Raw genomic sequence first — 12,443 nt, 5'->3', positions numbered from 1 at the left:
ACCTAATATCTAACATGTGGTGAACATACTGGTGCAAAAATGGCTGCTGTCACATTATCCAGGTCAATTGGTAACATTGGTGATAGCTGGGAACCTCTTCAACCTTCTACAGAATGTGCTTTAAGCAGCCATATAAATGTAATTGTTTAATATTAAATACAGTGACATGAAACTGGGGAAAGCTTTAGGAAAAGACATGACTGATGAATCAGGCAATTATTCTCTTAACTAGTGGTCTATGATGACCCAAACTTGGCTTACTTTAATGGCCATTACATACACAACATACAAACGGCTATAAAGCCAACACTCATTGACCAACCTCTAATACAGTTCTCCGTGTGATACGTTTGGTTAGCTCTCCACATGGACGCTGTAATAACAATAATACATTTTATTTATATATGTCCCAGGTGCTCTTTTCAGTTTCCTCCAGCTACACCCCAAACACGAGAGCTTGTGTAGATTGTCAGTACCGCTGATTATCTCTAAAGTTATACACACTTAAGTCTGTAAAACAAAACCCAAGTAGTTACGCGAACTCCTTGGTAAAGACTTGACTTCACTGCCAGCTACACCAAGGATGCTCGCCCGACGCCCGAATGTGAGCGCGCGTGCACGCGTGTATTCACACGAGCACAATTCACTCTGTGCACCCACCCGGCCGGCTCACCTTGAGGATTATATCGCTGCGAAAGGTACGTGTTCGACACCGTCGTCAAGATGTAGTTAGCGAAGCCGTCCTTCTTGATGAACTTGCACACAAAACTCTGTTTGTAAAGACAATCGAAAAGGAAGCAGTCGTGGGTGAGCTCCTCGTGAGGTCCCTCCACCATCGCTAGATTACAGTGCGGGTCGAGGCAGCAGGCGCGCACGCACTCAGTCCACCGGGTGACGTTGGGCGACGCCAGAAATGTCGCACCCCTCTGCACCGAGTCGTCAGTGTCCAAAACGAAACCGGGCGTCCCGGTGCTGAACTTTCCCAGGCAGGTCTCCCCGAAACTTTCTCCGTCCGCCGCGAAGGCGAGCGTACAAAAAATAGGCAGCAGGAACACCGGGAGCATTTCGGGAAACATCCTGAGGGGAAAAAAAAATACATAAATAAATCAATCGGCACACAGTCTTCAGAATCTCTTCAAATTACTTGAAAGGTGACGCTTTCTTAAGATGTGCGCAGCTGCAGATTTTTTTATCGAAAACATCGTAAAGTACGAACTACTCCAAAAAAAAAAAACTTGGAAAATATATTAAACCCGATTGCCTAACTTCTCCCCCACCTTCCTCCCTGTCTTTTGTTTTTATTTTCGATCGCCTGACCTGTTGTTCCAAGAGCACTCCCTCCGTCTCAGCTCTGAACAGCCTCGAATGAGCTCCCTCGTGGATCTTCCGTTTCACTTCAAACTTTTCGATCTCCTACCCCCCTCCTTCTGTGTTCTACTCACACACGGCTTATCTCTTGGATTCAGCCGAAACTCAGACGTTGGGTGGTGCCTCTAGTTGAGATCACGGAACCCTGGCCTTTTCGTTTCCTTTCTTTCGTCTGTCCGCCTCACAGGTGTGCCTCTTACCTGCAGAGCCCAGGAAGTGGAATGTGATGCGGTAGGGCGGGGCGTCCGATGACGTTAGTAGGGCGTGTCAGTCGGTATTGACGAAACACTTTCAATGAAGTTAAAACTGAAGACGATCGTGACGGATTTGTCACGAGCTGCTCTAAAACGTAACGTCGAAAATTACGATCGGGGATTCGTACCGAGCAACGCATGACAGAGTGCGACTTTCTAAAGTCCATACAAACCTGACCAACTCCAAGATTGTCTGCGAATGTATGAAATGGACACCCTGCCTTGTATTATTCGAGAATACCAATAGATATTGGAGATATCCAGCATTTTTCCTTTCCAAGAACAATTACTAAAAGGATGGGATAATTAAACATGTAGGCCTATAACAGTCGTATCAAACGTACTAACCTCCAGTGCCTATTCTTCCATTTTCTTTCTCCACATAACCAATCACCACATAATAAACGTCTTCGTGAAAGTAAAATTACCTATAAGCTTACGTCACCGAATGTTCAGATCTTTTAAGGAACATTGAAAAATCCTTTATATACATGTTTATTTATTCCATCCATCCGCCAATCCATCTAGGGTCGTGCTCACCTCAGCAAGCATCGGGCGTAAGCCAGAAACAATCCCTGGACGGGGCGCATGATGAATACAAGCACAAACTGTACATGGCACTAGCATCAATATCCTCGAACCTGTATGACTTTGCAAGGGAACCGGAGCACGCCGAGAAAAGTGGGACCTAGAAATTATACAAACTCAAGACAGGGAACACACGGGACGTGACCTCCTTACTGTGAGGCGCTATTGCTGCGTGTTTAATTATTAACTGTATAAAGTGCATGGGATTTGCATGTTTTCCCCGTGTCAGCGTGAGTTTTTCTCCGGGTGCCCCAGTTTCCACTCTTACAGGTAATTTAAACTGGCGATTCCAAATTGGGTCAGGTGTGTGTTTGGTTTGTGTGTGTGCTGACCCTGCGATGGACTGGCGCCTGGGATGGGCACTAGCAGACCCCCGCGACCCAGTTTAGAACTAAGCGGGTGAAAAAATGATTGACTGACTGACTAAATTATTTAAACGACGTTAACAATATATCTATAAAATGTAATAGGTATGCTTTAATGCATTTTACCATGTAAATCCATCCATCCATTTACCAACCCGCTGAATCCGAACACAGGGGTCTGCTGGAGCCAATCCAGGGTACAAGGCAGGAACCAATCCTGGGCAGGGTGCCAACCCACCGCAGGACACACACAAACACACCCAGCACACACTAGGGCCAATTTAGAATCGCCAATCCACCTAACCTTCATGTCTTTGGACTGTGGGAGGAAACTGGAGCGCCCGGAGGAAACCCACGCAGACACGGGGAGAACATGCAAACTCCACGCAGGGAGGACCTGGGAAGCGAACCCCAGGTCTCCCAACTGCGAGGCAGCAGCGCTACCCACTGCGCCACCGTGCCGCCCTACCATGTAAATGACATCACGTATTCATCTTAGGATTCTAAATGTTCGTAAGGCTGTAACATCATGAACTTATGAATTTAACGTATTCTGTATGGTGATGGCTGCCTACGGTTCATCTCGGCACAAAAGGAAGTCCGTTTAAGAAGCCCGTAGCGGTTAACGACTGGGTCGGGGAGCACTTGGACTACGAAGCATTTAACGGGCTACTTTAGTTACGATGGGCTTTTCGAAACTCTAGTAAAATTAAACATCGATTTTAAGACGGTCGACTTTAATGATGACATAAACTATGAGGTTAAATTGGAAATTTCGTAATTAAAGTGGCAATTTTGACATTAATCACGAAATAGACATTTGTTCTTCACTGTGACCCTATTTTTTCTCAGTGGATCTAATAAGATGATTTAAATGTAAAGTGCTTTATGGTTAAGTCTGTGAGTGTGTCCTTCACTCGCGTTTGTAAATGCAGGTTCAAAAAACGTTATGTACACTACCCTTCAAATGTCCGGAATGACCCAGAAATGTTCGTGTTTTTGATAAATGGATACTTTTTAAATCCAAAGTACCATTAAAAACACAACCAAGATGTTAATAATGTTACAAATGGCTACTACAGCTTGAAATGACTTGATGTGTACGTAATTTATTAGTTTCATATGAGTGCAAGTCCCCATTATCAGCAGCCACTACTTCAGTGTCCAAATTTAGAACTCTTTTTAGCTTGTCTGTAATTACAGTAATTACGGTTGAATGCTAATTGGTTATTTGAGAAACATTTGCAATTACATTTGGTAATTACATTACCACAGCAAAATCCTGTGTTTCTGTTCAATATGGCAAATCAAAAACTAATAGATTAAAAATCAGTCATTTCAAGCAATAATAGACATTTGCAACATTAATAATGTCAGTCATTGTCCAACCCGCTATATCCCAACACAGGGTCATGGGGGTCTGCTGGAGCCAATCCCAGCCTGCACAGGGTGCAAGGCAGGAAACAAACCCCGGGCAGGGTGCCAGCCCCCCCCTTGGCACACACACCCACACACCAAGCACACACTAGGGACAATTTAGGATCATCAGTGCACTTAACCTGCATGTCTTTGGACTGTGGGAGGAAACCCATGCAGACACGGGGAGAACATGCAAACTCCACGCAAGGAGGAACCCGGGTCTCCTTACTGCGAGGCAGTAGCGCTACCCACTGCGCCACTGTTAATAATGTATTGACTATATTTTTAAATCAGTTTAATGGCGCCTTAATTTAAAAAAAAGCCTTATCAGATAAAGGGGACTTATCAGATAAAGGGGATTGTCAGAGAAGGACTGGAACAGAAAATTTCTCTATATGCAGATGATATGGTCTTATATATATCGGACCCAGAAAACACTGTCCCTGCTGTTTTAACAGCACTAACAGAATTTCAAAAGATATCTGGTCTTAGAATTAATCTGAATAAAAGTATACTCTTTCCAGTGATCTCACAAGCATATAATATTAAATTAGACACCCTACCTTTTACCATAGCAGATCAGTTTAAATACCTAGGGGTAAATATCACAAGTAAACATAAAGCTCTTTATCAACAAAATTTTGGCGTCTGTATGGAAAAAATTAAGCAAGACTTGCATAGATGGTCAACCCTTCATCTCACTCTAGCCGGAAGAATTAACATTGTTAAGATGAATATCCTTCCTAAACTTCTCTTTTTATTTCAAAACATTTCAATATATATCAATAAATCGTTTTTTAAACAGTTAGATTCAATAATAACCTCATTCATTTGGAACTCAAAACACCCACGTATCCGAAGAGCGACCCTACAAAGACCTCAGGCAGAAGGTGGCATGGCTTTACCTAATTTTCAGTTTTATTACTGGGCAGCAAACATACAAGCCATAAAAACCTGGACACAAATAAATGAACATACACAGGCTTGGTCTGCAATAGAAGTAAAATCCTGTAGTACTTCTTTATATTCCCTGCTCTGCTCTCCAATAAATGAAAGTTATCGCAAATATACTAATAACCCAATTGTGCTTTACTCACTCAGAATATGGAACCAAATTAGGAAGCATTTTAAGATGGAAAATCTTTTATCAGTGGCACCTCTGCAAGGGAACCACCTCTTTCAACCTTCGCAAGTATATCCAGTTTTTAATACCTGGAAAAGTTTTGGGATTAAAATGCTCAGAGATCTTTATATAGACAACATATTTACATCTTTTGAACAATTACGTTCAAAATTTAACCTCCCAGCTACACATTTCTTTTACTATCTTCAAATTAGAAATTTTGTTAAACAGAAATTGCCCGATTTCCCCCACCTTGCACCCTCCACAATGCTGGAAAAAATGCTGCTCAATTCCGAGGAATCAAACACTATTTCCGTAATATATAAAATCTTATTACAGTCCCTACCTTTCAAAGATCCAAGAGGACATTGGGAAGAAGATCTCTTAATCAATATATCAGAAAAGGAGTGGAAGGTAGCAAAGCAGAGAATTCACTCGAGTTCTATATGCGCAAAGCATAGAATTATTCAACTAAAAATTATATATCGAGCTCATCTGTCTCGCTTAAAACTGTCCAAAATGTTTCCAGGCCAGGATCCGACCTGCGAGCGCTGCAACCAAGCTCTTGCCTCACTGGGTCACATGTTCTGGGCCTGCACCAAACTAACATCATTTTGGACAAAAATTTTTAAGTGCCTCTCAGACAGCCTCAGTATCACAATCCCTCCTAACCCACTAACAGCTGTGTTTGGTGTCCTTCCAGATAGACTTGAATTGGAGAAGGACAAGCAAACGGTGATTGCATTCACTACACTCTTGGCACGCAGACTTATTTTGTTAAATTGGAAGAATCCTAATTCTCCTCTGATAAGTCAGTGGGAAACCGATGTTTTATATTATTTGAAATTGGAAAAAATCAAATTTTCAGTTAGAGGATCTGTACAAAATTTTTTCAAAACTTGGCAGGATTTAATCAATATTATTTTAGAATAAGAGAATTAACTATTATTGCATTTAACTCCCTTCTCCATCTCTTATTTATATAGATATTTACTTCTCCCCTTCTTTTGTCTAATGTTGCCTTATTAAAAAGCTTAAAGAAATTTTCCTTTAGCTAAGCTCTCCTTCTCAGGGGTGGGGTTTGATTTGTTTTCAAATTTGTTGGGTTATAAATTGATCTGTTTGTATGGAATGATTACAATGAAAATAAAAAAAAAAAAAAAAAAAAAAAAAAAAAAAAAAAGCATCCACATCTACCAAAGAAATGACAATTTCTGGGTGATTCCAAACTTTTGAACGCTAGTGTATGTGCATTGGGTGGTATGGTAGCACAGGGCATATCAAGGCTGACTCCCAGCTTCAGGGACCTGAGATCACTCGCTTTGTGAGGTTGTTCTCCCCATGTCCTTGTGACATTTCTCTCAGTAATCAGTTTTGTTCCCATATCCCAGAGGTGTTCAGGTTACATGTATTTGGTATCTGTAAAGTGCAAGTGTCTGCAGGAGTGTGCTCTGAGATGGAGAGGTGTCATTTCTATGGTTGGTCCCCATTTATGGGATTAAAAAAATGAATGGCTAATGGTACCAGCAAGGAAACCCAGCAGAGTGCTTGTATTTTTTATTTCCATTAAATGGACGTTTGTTATAAATGGAATATTCTAATTATTTCTTGTCCCTCTGGCAACAGACAAGTACATTCTAGATAGATAGATAGATAGATAGATAGATAGATAGATAGATAGATAGATAGATAGATAGATAGATAGATAGATAGATAGATAGATAGATAGATAGATACTTTATTAATCCCAAGGGGAAATTCACATAGTCCAGCAGCAGCATACTGATAAAGACAATATTAATTTAAAGAGTGATAACAATGCAGGTATAACAGACAATAACTTTGAATAATGTTAACGTTTACCCCCCCGGGTGGAATTGAAGAGTCACATAGTGTGGTGGAGGAACGATCTCCTCAGTCTGTCAGTGGAGCAGGACGGTGACAGCAGTCTGTCTCTGAAGCTGCTCCTCTGTCTGGAGATGATCCTGTTCAGTGGATGCAGTGGATTCTCCATGATTGACAGGAGTCTGCTCAGCGTCCATCGCTCTGCCACAGATGTCAAACTATCCAGCTTCATACCAACAATAGAGCCTGCCTTCCTCACCAGTTTGTCTAGGTGTGGGGGGTCCTTCTTCTTAATGCTGCCTCCCCAGCACACCACCGCGTAGAAGAGGGCGCTCGCCACAATCGTCTGATAGAACATCTGCAGCATCTTATTGCAGATGTTGAAGGACGCCAGCCTTCTAAGGAAGTATAGTCAGCTCAGTCCTCCTTTGCACAGATCATCAGTATTGGCAGTCCAGTCCAGTTTATAATCCAGCTGCACTCCCAGGTATTTATAGGTCTGCACCCTCTGCACACAGTCACCTCTGATGATCACGGGGTCCATGAGGGGTCTGTTCCTCCTAAAATCCACCACCAGCTCCTTGGTTTTGCTGGTGTTCAGTTGTAGGTGGTTTGAGTCGAACCATTTAACAAAGTCCTTGATTAGGTTCCTATAGTCCTCCTCCTGCCCACTCCTGATGCAGCCCACGATAGCAGTGTTGTCAGCAAACTTTTGCACGTGGCAGGACTCCGAGTTGTATTGGAAGTCCGATGTACAGTATATAGGCTGAAAAGAACCAGAGCAAGTACAGTCCCCTGTGGCGCTCCTGTGCTGCTGACCACAATGTCAGACCTGCAGTTCCCGAGACGCACATACTGAGGTCTGTCTGTAAGATAGTCCACGATCCATGCCACCAGGTATGAATCTACTCCCATCTCTGTCAGCTTGTCCCTAAGGAGCAGAGGTTGGATTGTGTTGAAGGCGCTAGAGAAGTCCAGAAACATAATTCTTACAGCACCACTGCCTCTGTCCAAGTGAGAGAAGGATCGGTGTAGCATATAGATGATAGCATTCTCCGCTCCCACCTTCTCCTGGTATGTGAACTGCAGAAGGTCGTGGGCGTGGTGGACCTGTGGCCTCAGGTGGTGAAGCAGCAGCCGCTCCATGGTCTTCATCACATGTGACGTCAGAGCGACAGGCTGGAGGTCGTTCAGCTCACCAGGATGTGATAACTTTCTATGACATGGCTGTCAAACTCCAGTCTTGGTTTTCATTCTAACCATCTCCTTCATTAGTGACCAGTTTTAGCTGCTAATTAACTTTTGTCTTAGTTTTAATTCACTCGACTCAGGACCTTTAGTTGTTTCTTTTTCCTTAATTAGCAGCCAAACAATAATGAGACACACAACGAGCCACCACATGACCAGCTCACCTGTGCCCATCATACAATATGTGGAAATAAAGAAAGGTGAAGGTCTCGGTGAGGTTGATCTCTCAGGTCACCAAAACATGTTCTTAGGAAAAACAGAAAATCAACAGTTTTGGAAATATCTGCTGTGGCAAAATGAGAGCAGCAACAAGCCATAGAATTAAATAACGAGTTGAATTAACAGCAAGAATCGGCTTCTCATTAAGAGACTGGTTGGAGTGAAATTATCTGGAGTTTGATATTCCTGTTTAGCTGGTCATCTGTCGGCTCGTTTCACGTCTCACTTCTGTTTGGCTGTCATTTAATGAAGAAAAGAATCAATTCAGAGGACTGAATGTTTAAAAACAGGGCTAGTAAAATGAAGGGAAAAGATTTTAATTAGCAGAGAAAACTGGTCACTGATTAGGAAAACGGTGAGAATGAAAACCTGCAGCCACTGCAGCCCACCAGGACCGGAGTTCAACACCCCTGTTCTATGAGCTGCCTAGCAGTTGGTAAGGCATGGCAGGTAAACAGTTTCAGACCGTGCCGTACACACTTACAGAACGTACTGAATGAATTAACTGAAGCCATTGAGAAATAACGCAACTTTTAAGTATAGAAAGTTTAACAAAAAAAAGCCAAGATTGTAAGAGAAACCTTTTTTCTCTTTTAGCCATTTATTGTGCGTGTGTAATAACTTTTTTCTGAATTTTTTGATTTGCTCATTTTTAAATTTTCACTAAACCTGTTTACAACAAACTTTACAGGACTGATAAATTTCTTTTGTTACACATTTGACTCTTGCTGGATCCTACCTCGCCAACTCAGTAGCTGCTCGATTTTGGGAACCTGGAAAAGACGCAACTACGGTACAGTATTGACCATTCCATACCATTTGTTTTAATATATGGGTGTTGAACAATATTTAACACTACATTACATTCTCCAATCCACTCAATCCACTTCAAGGTCGCAGGGTGTCAGACACTATCCTGGCAGCAAAGAGGAGGGAACCAGCCTGTACAGGGCACTGATCCATCGCTGGGCCCTCTCACGCCCACACTGGGGCCGATAGCCTATATGCACAGGGTAGTGCTGACGTACTTCTGGTGAAATCTCAGGCAGCTCAGTCACGTCCGTTATCCTTGCTGCAGTTGTGATTTTTGTGTTGTGGCGAGAATGTCTGAGAAAAAGACGTTCAACTTTCCACGTACAGAGAGCTCTACAGCTGAACATTGTTATGTACCTTTATGTCGAGTTTCCAGTAAGTACAACAAGGTACTTCGTTTTCAAATGTTTCCCTCCGATGTGCACATCTGATCTAAACGGATCATCGCTATCCAAAGACAGAGCTTTACGGTTAGTCCCTATACCTGAGCTTGTAGTCAGCATCGTAAAAAAGAGGATTTTCATGAGCCTGGGTCTGAGACAGGGTGGTGACCAATGTTCCCTCTAAGGAGTAGCATATAGTGAGCAAAAAACATTGTTTATGAGCGACATTTTGTTTAAGCCAAAAATTTATGAGCACCAACTCCGACGGTCGGAGTGAGCGATCGTGCGATAAGTACGAGCGACGCCGTCGGAATGAGCGATCGTGCGGGAAGTATGAGCGACGCTCTGAATTCGTGTGAGCGATTGCTCATGCGCTCAGCTTAGAGGGAACATTGGTGGTGACTGTTGAAGAAGGGAGCGGATCCTGCATTGTCCGAGTGGAACAATGTCTCTGTTTCAATTTCAGGAACCGAGGAGGAGAAAGTTCCTGATGGAGGATGACACACTGGGCGAGGAGAGGGAGGATAGGCAGCAGAATCGAGCTTCACTGTGCGACGCACATGCAGAGTGAGTTCAGATGAAGTGATGGGCCAGCCTTACTTTAATTACAGTTCTTATCATAAACCTTCTCCGTCTTGCTCATTTGTCACCCTCATCTGACTCCCAACATTCCATTCCCTTGGTCCTGCTTCTCATTAGTTCCACCGATTTTTCGCAGCTCAATGGGTGTAGCACTTCGCTCTATCCATCATGCCCACTTGACAGGCCCTCTCCCTACCTAGTACTCGTCTAGTGCTTGCCACCATTGTCTCTAGCCCTCAAGTTCACGTTCACTATATAGAAGACAGGGGTTTGCCTGTCAGCCTTCCTCTGCATACCTGACCTCTTGACTTATGAAATATTGGTGGTTTCTAGTTTGCTAGGAAAAATAAAAATATACAGGCACAGGCCTTTTTTTTTATTTAACCCTTGCTATACTAATGTGCACTCACTGAAATACAATACTAATTTTCATGTATGCTCATGATTTTTTTTGAATATATGGGTTTTATTAAAGAGGATAAGTGTCGCTCGTTCTAAAACCGTTCACATGTGAGATGCCCGTGCACTGTGTCATCCCCGGGAGCCCGGGATTGACATGAGGGATTCCCGAATTCCTAGGAATGGATTCCCTACTTGTGCCCGATTAGCTTCTGCGGCCAACTATACTCGGCTTCATCTGCAGACCATTCCGACTCCATTGAACGTGCTGCCGAGTAAGAGAACACATTCATGTTGGTCAGAGAAATGTAAGCTGCATTCAAAAAAATGTAAACGAGTAGGTCGTGTCACAGAGTGTAATGACTCACTGTGGTCCTCAGCTTCGATTCTACCGACATGTGATATCACGCCATGTACTGTTATTTCTGTAAACGACCTAATAGGGGAAAAAAAGGCTTCATTGACACTTAACAAGGATGAACGACGTTACAAACAGAGTTTGAGGCTTAGTAAATAGGAAAGGTTATGTAAATGAATAAAGTTTTTAAAATTTTATCTCATGAAGAAAAACAATCAAAACATATAGGGACCGTCTGCTTTCTTTTATTTTTAATCTACAGAGAGGTGTTCTGTCTACAGCAGAAGCAAGGATTCAAAGAAGTCCTTTATTGCTCCCCACACACGAGTGCAAAATAGGCTACAAAATGCCAGATATGCTGTCCATGCATAAACAACAGTGTTTGAATTCTTATCTCTGACTGTTCGACGACCTTATGACTTGCGACAAGGGAGTAGGAGACCGGAGAAAAGGAGGAACAAATGGAGACAAGCAAGGCCTTGATGACACACACAGAGAGAGAGAGAGGGGCTGACAGTAATGTCAGAGCAAAAAGCAGGATGCTACAAGGCGTTGGTATACAATAGACATGTGCAGTGCTTGCCTGGAAGGACGTTAGGCAGGGGCTCAAGCCTGCGAGAGAGAGAGAGAGAGAGGGAGGGAGACTGGGTGGAGAACTGCAACTTGGGAGAATGCTAGGGGGCAGGCAGTCCTCCATTGTCAGACTTGCCCGACCCCCTGCTAAGAAAAAAGACAGACAGCTAGGGGTCAGGGAGGGAACCTCACAAGTGACAACACCTCTTTGCTGCTAGAGGGCATGTGATTCCAGAATGGAATGTTTAGGACCGCCATCCCTCAGGGAGTGCAGGCAGCTGGGTAGCCACCTAAGATGGCTCACTTAGTGGCTGCACGTATGCCTGTAGCACCAAACCTTTAAAGAGCAGTGTCTCCGAATCGACATCATCCATTTACTGCCTTAAACAGACAATACACTTTTCCAGTCTAGGACAGTGCGCCGCCAACCAACAGGGTGATGGTTTCTGTTTCCTTCGAGTCACCAGTCCAACGGCTCCCATTAGCTAAAGGACATTCCAGTCTGCTGCCAGCCCTCCTTGGCAGAAGGTCAGGCATCAGGGTGACTTTCTTTTTCACCTGTCTTTTAGCACAATTTCTGTCCTGATTATTGCAGTTCCTAGACATCTACTATATGACCAGGACTTAACACCCCGACAGCTTCCATATCCCCACCCTGTCATGTATGGAAACTCATTTATTGCTATTTTGATATTCAGAAATTCTCCTAGAGGTCTGCTGCCCCGCCTTTCATTGTGTATATATTTGCATATAACATGGTGGGTGGCTCGTGGGACAGTGGGTGTACAGGCGGTAAATAAGTGGCACAAGGGGAAAGGTACAGAAATGCTATACAAAAAAACGAGGGAGAAGCATGTGGTGCAAGTGTTGCCTCAGCTTCACATGTCATTACAGAAGGAAGTGAAC

At 43.3% G+C, this 12,443-nt stretch overlaps 1 protein-coding gene across 4 annotated transcripts in view; it reads right to left on the bottom strand.

The window, feature by feature from the left end:
- Nucleotides 1-1,594, bottom strand: part of spint1a (serine peptidase inhibitor, Kunitz type 1 a) — a 54,850-nt gene extending 53,256 nt beyond the window's left edge. The window contains exons 1-2 of one of the 4 annotated variants that reach the window (XM_028821273.2): nt 1,443-1,594; nt 674-1,077 (exon numbers count right to left, since the gene is read on the bottom strand). In XM_028821273.2, the coding sequence (XP_028677106.1) occupies nt 674-1,076 (403 nt within the window). In that variant the 5' untranslated portion in view covers nt 1,077; nt 1,443-1,594. Of the gene's footprint in view, nt 1-673; nt 1,078-1,317 lie in introns of all 4 variants that reach the window. The other 3 variants (XM_051919822.1, XM_028821271.2, XM_028821274.2) reach the window with 3 other exon arrangements.
- Nucleotides 1,595-12,443: the final 10,849 nt, after the last annotated feature.

The sequence above is a fragment of the Erpetoichthys calabaricus genome, chromosome 16 (assembly GCF_900747795.2).
Source record: "Erpetoichthys calabaricus chromosome 16, fErpCal1.3, whole genome shotgun sequence".
Taxonomy (NCBI): domain Eukaryota; kingdom Metazoa; phylum Chordata; class Cladistia; order Polypteriformes; family Polypteridae; genus Erpetoichthys; species Erpetoichthys calabaricus.
This window is presented reverse-complemented; position numbering and strand designations above follow the sequence as displayed.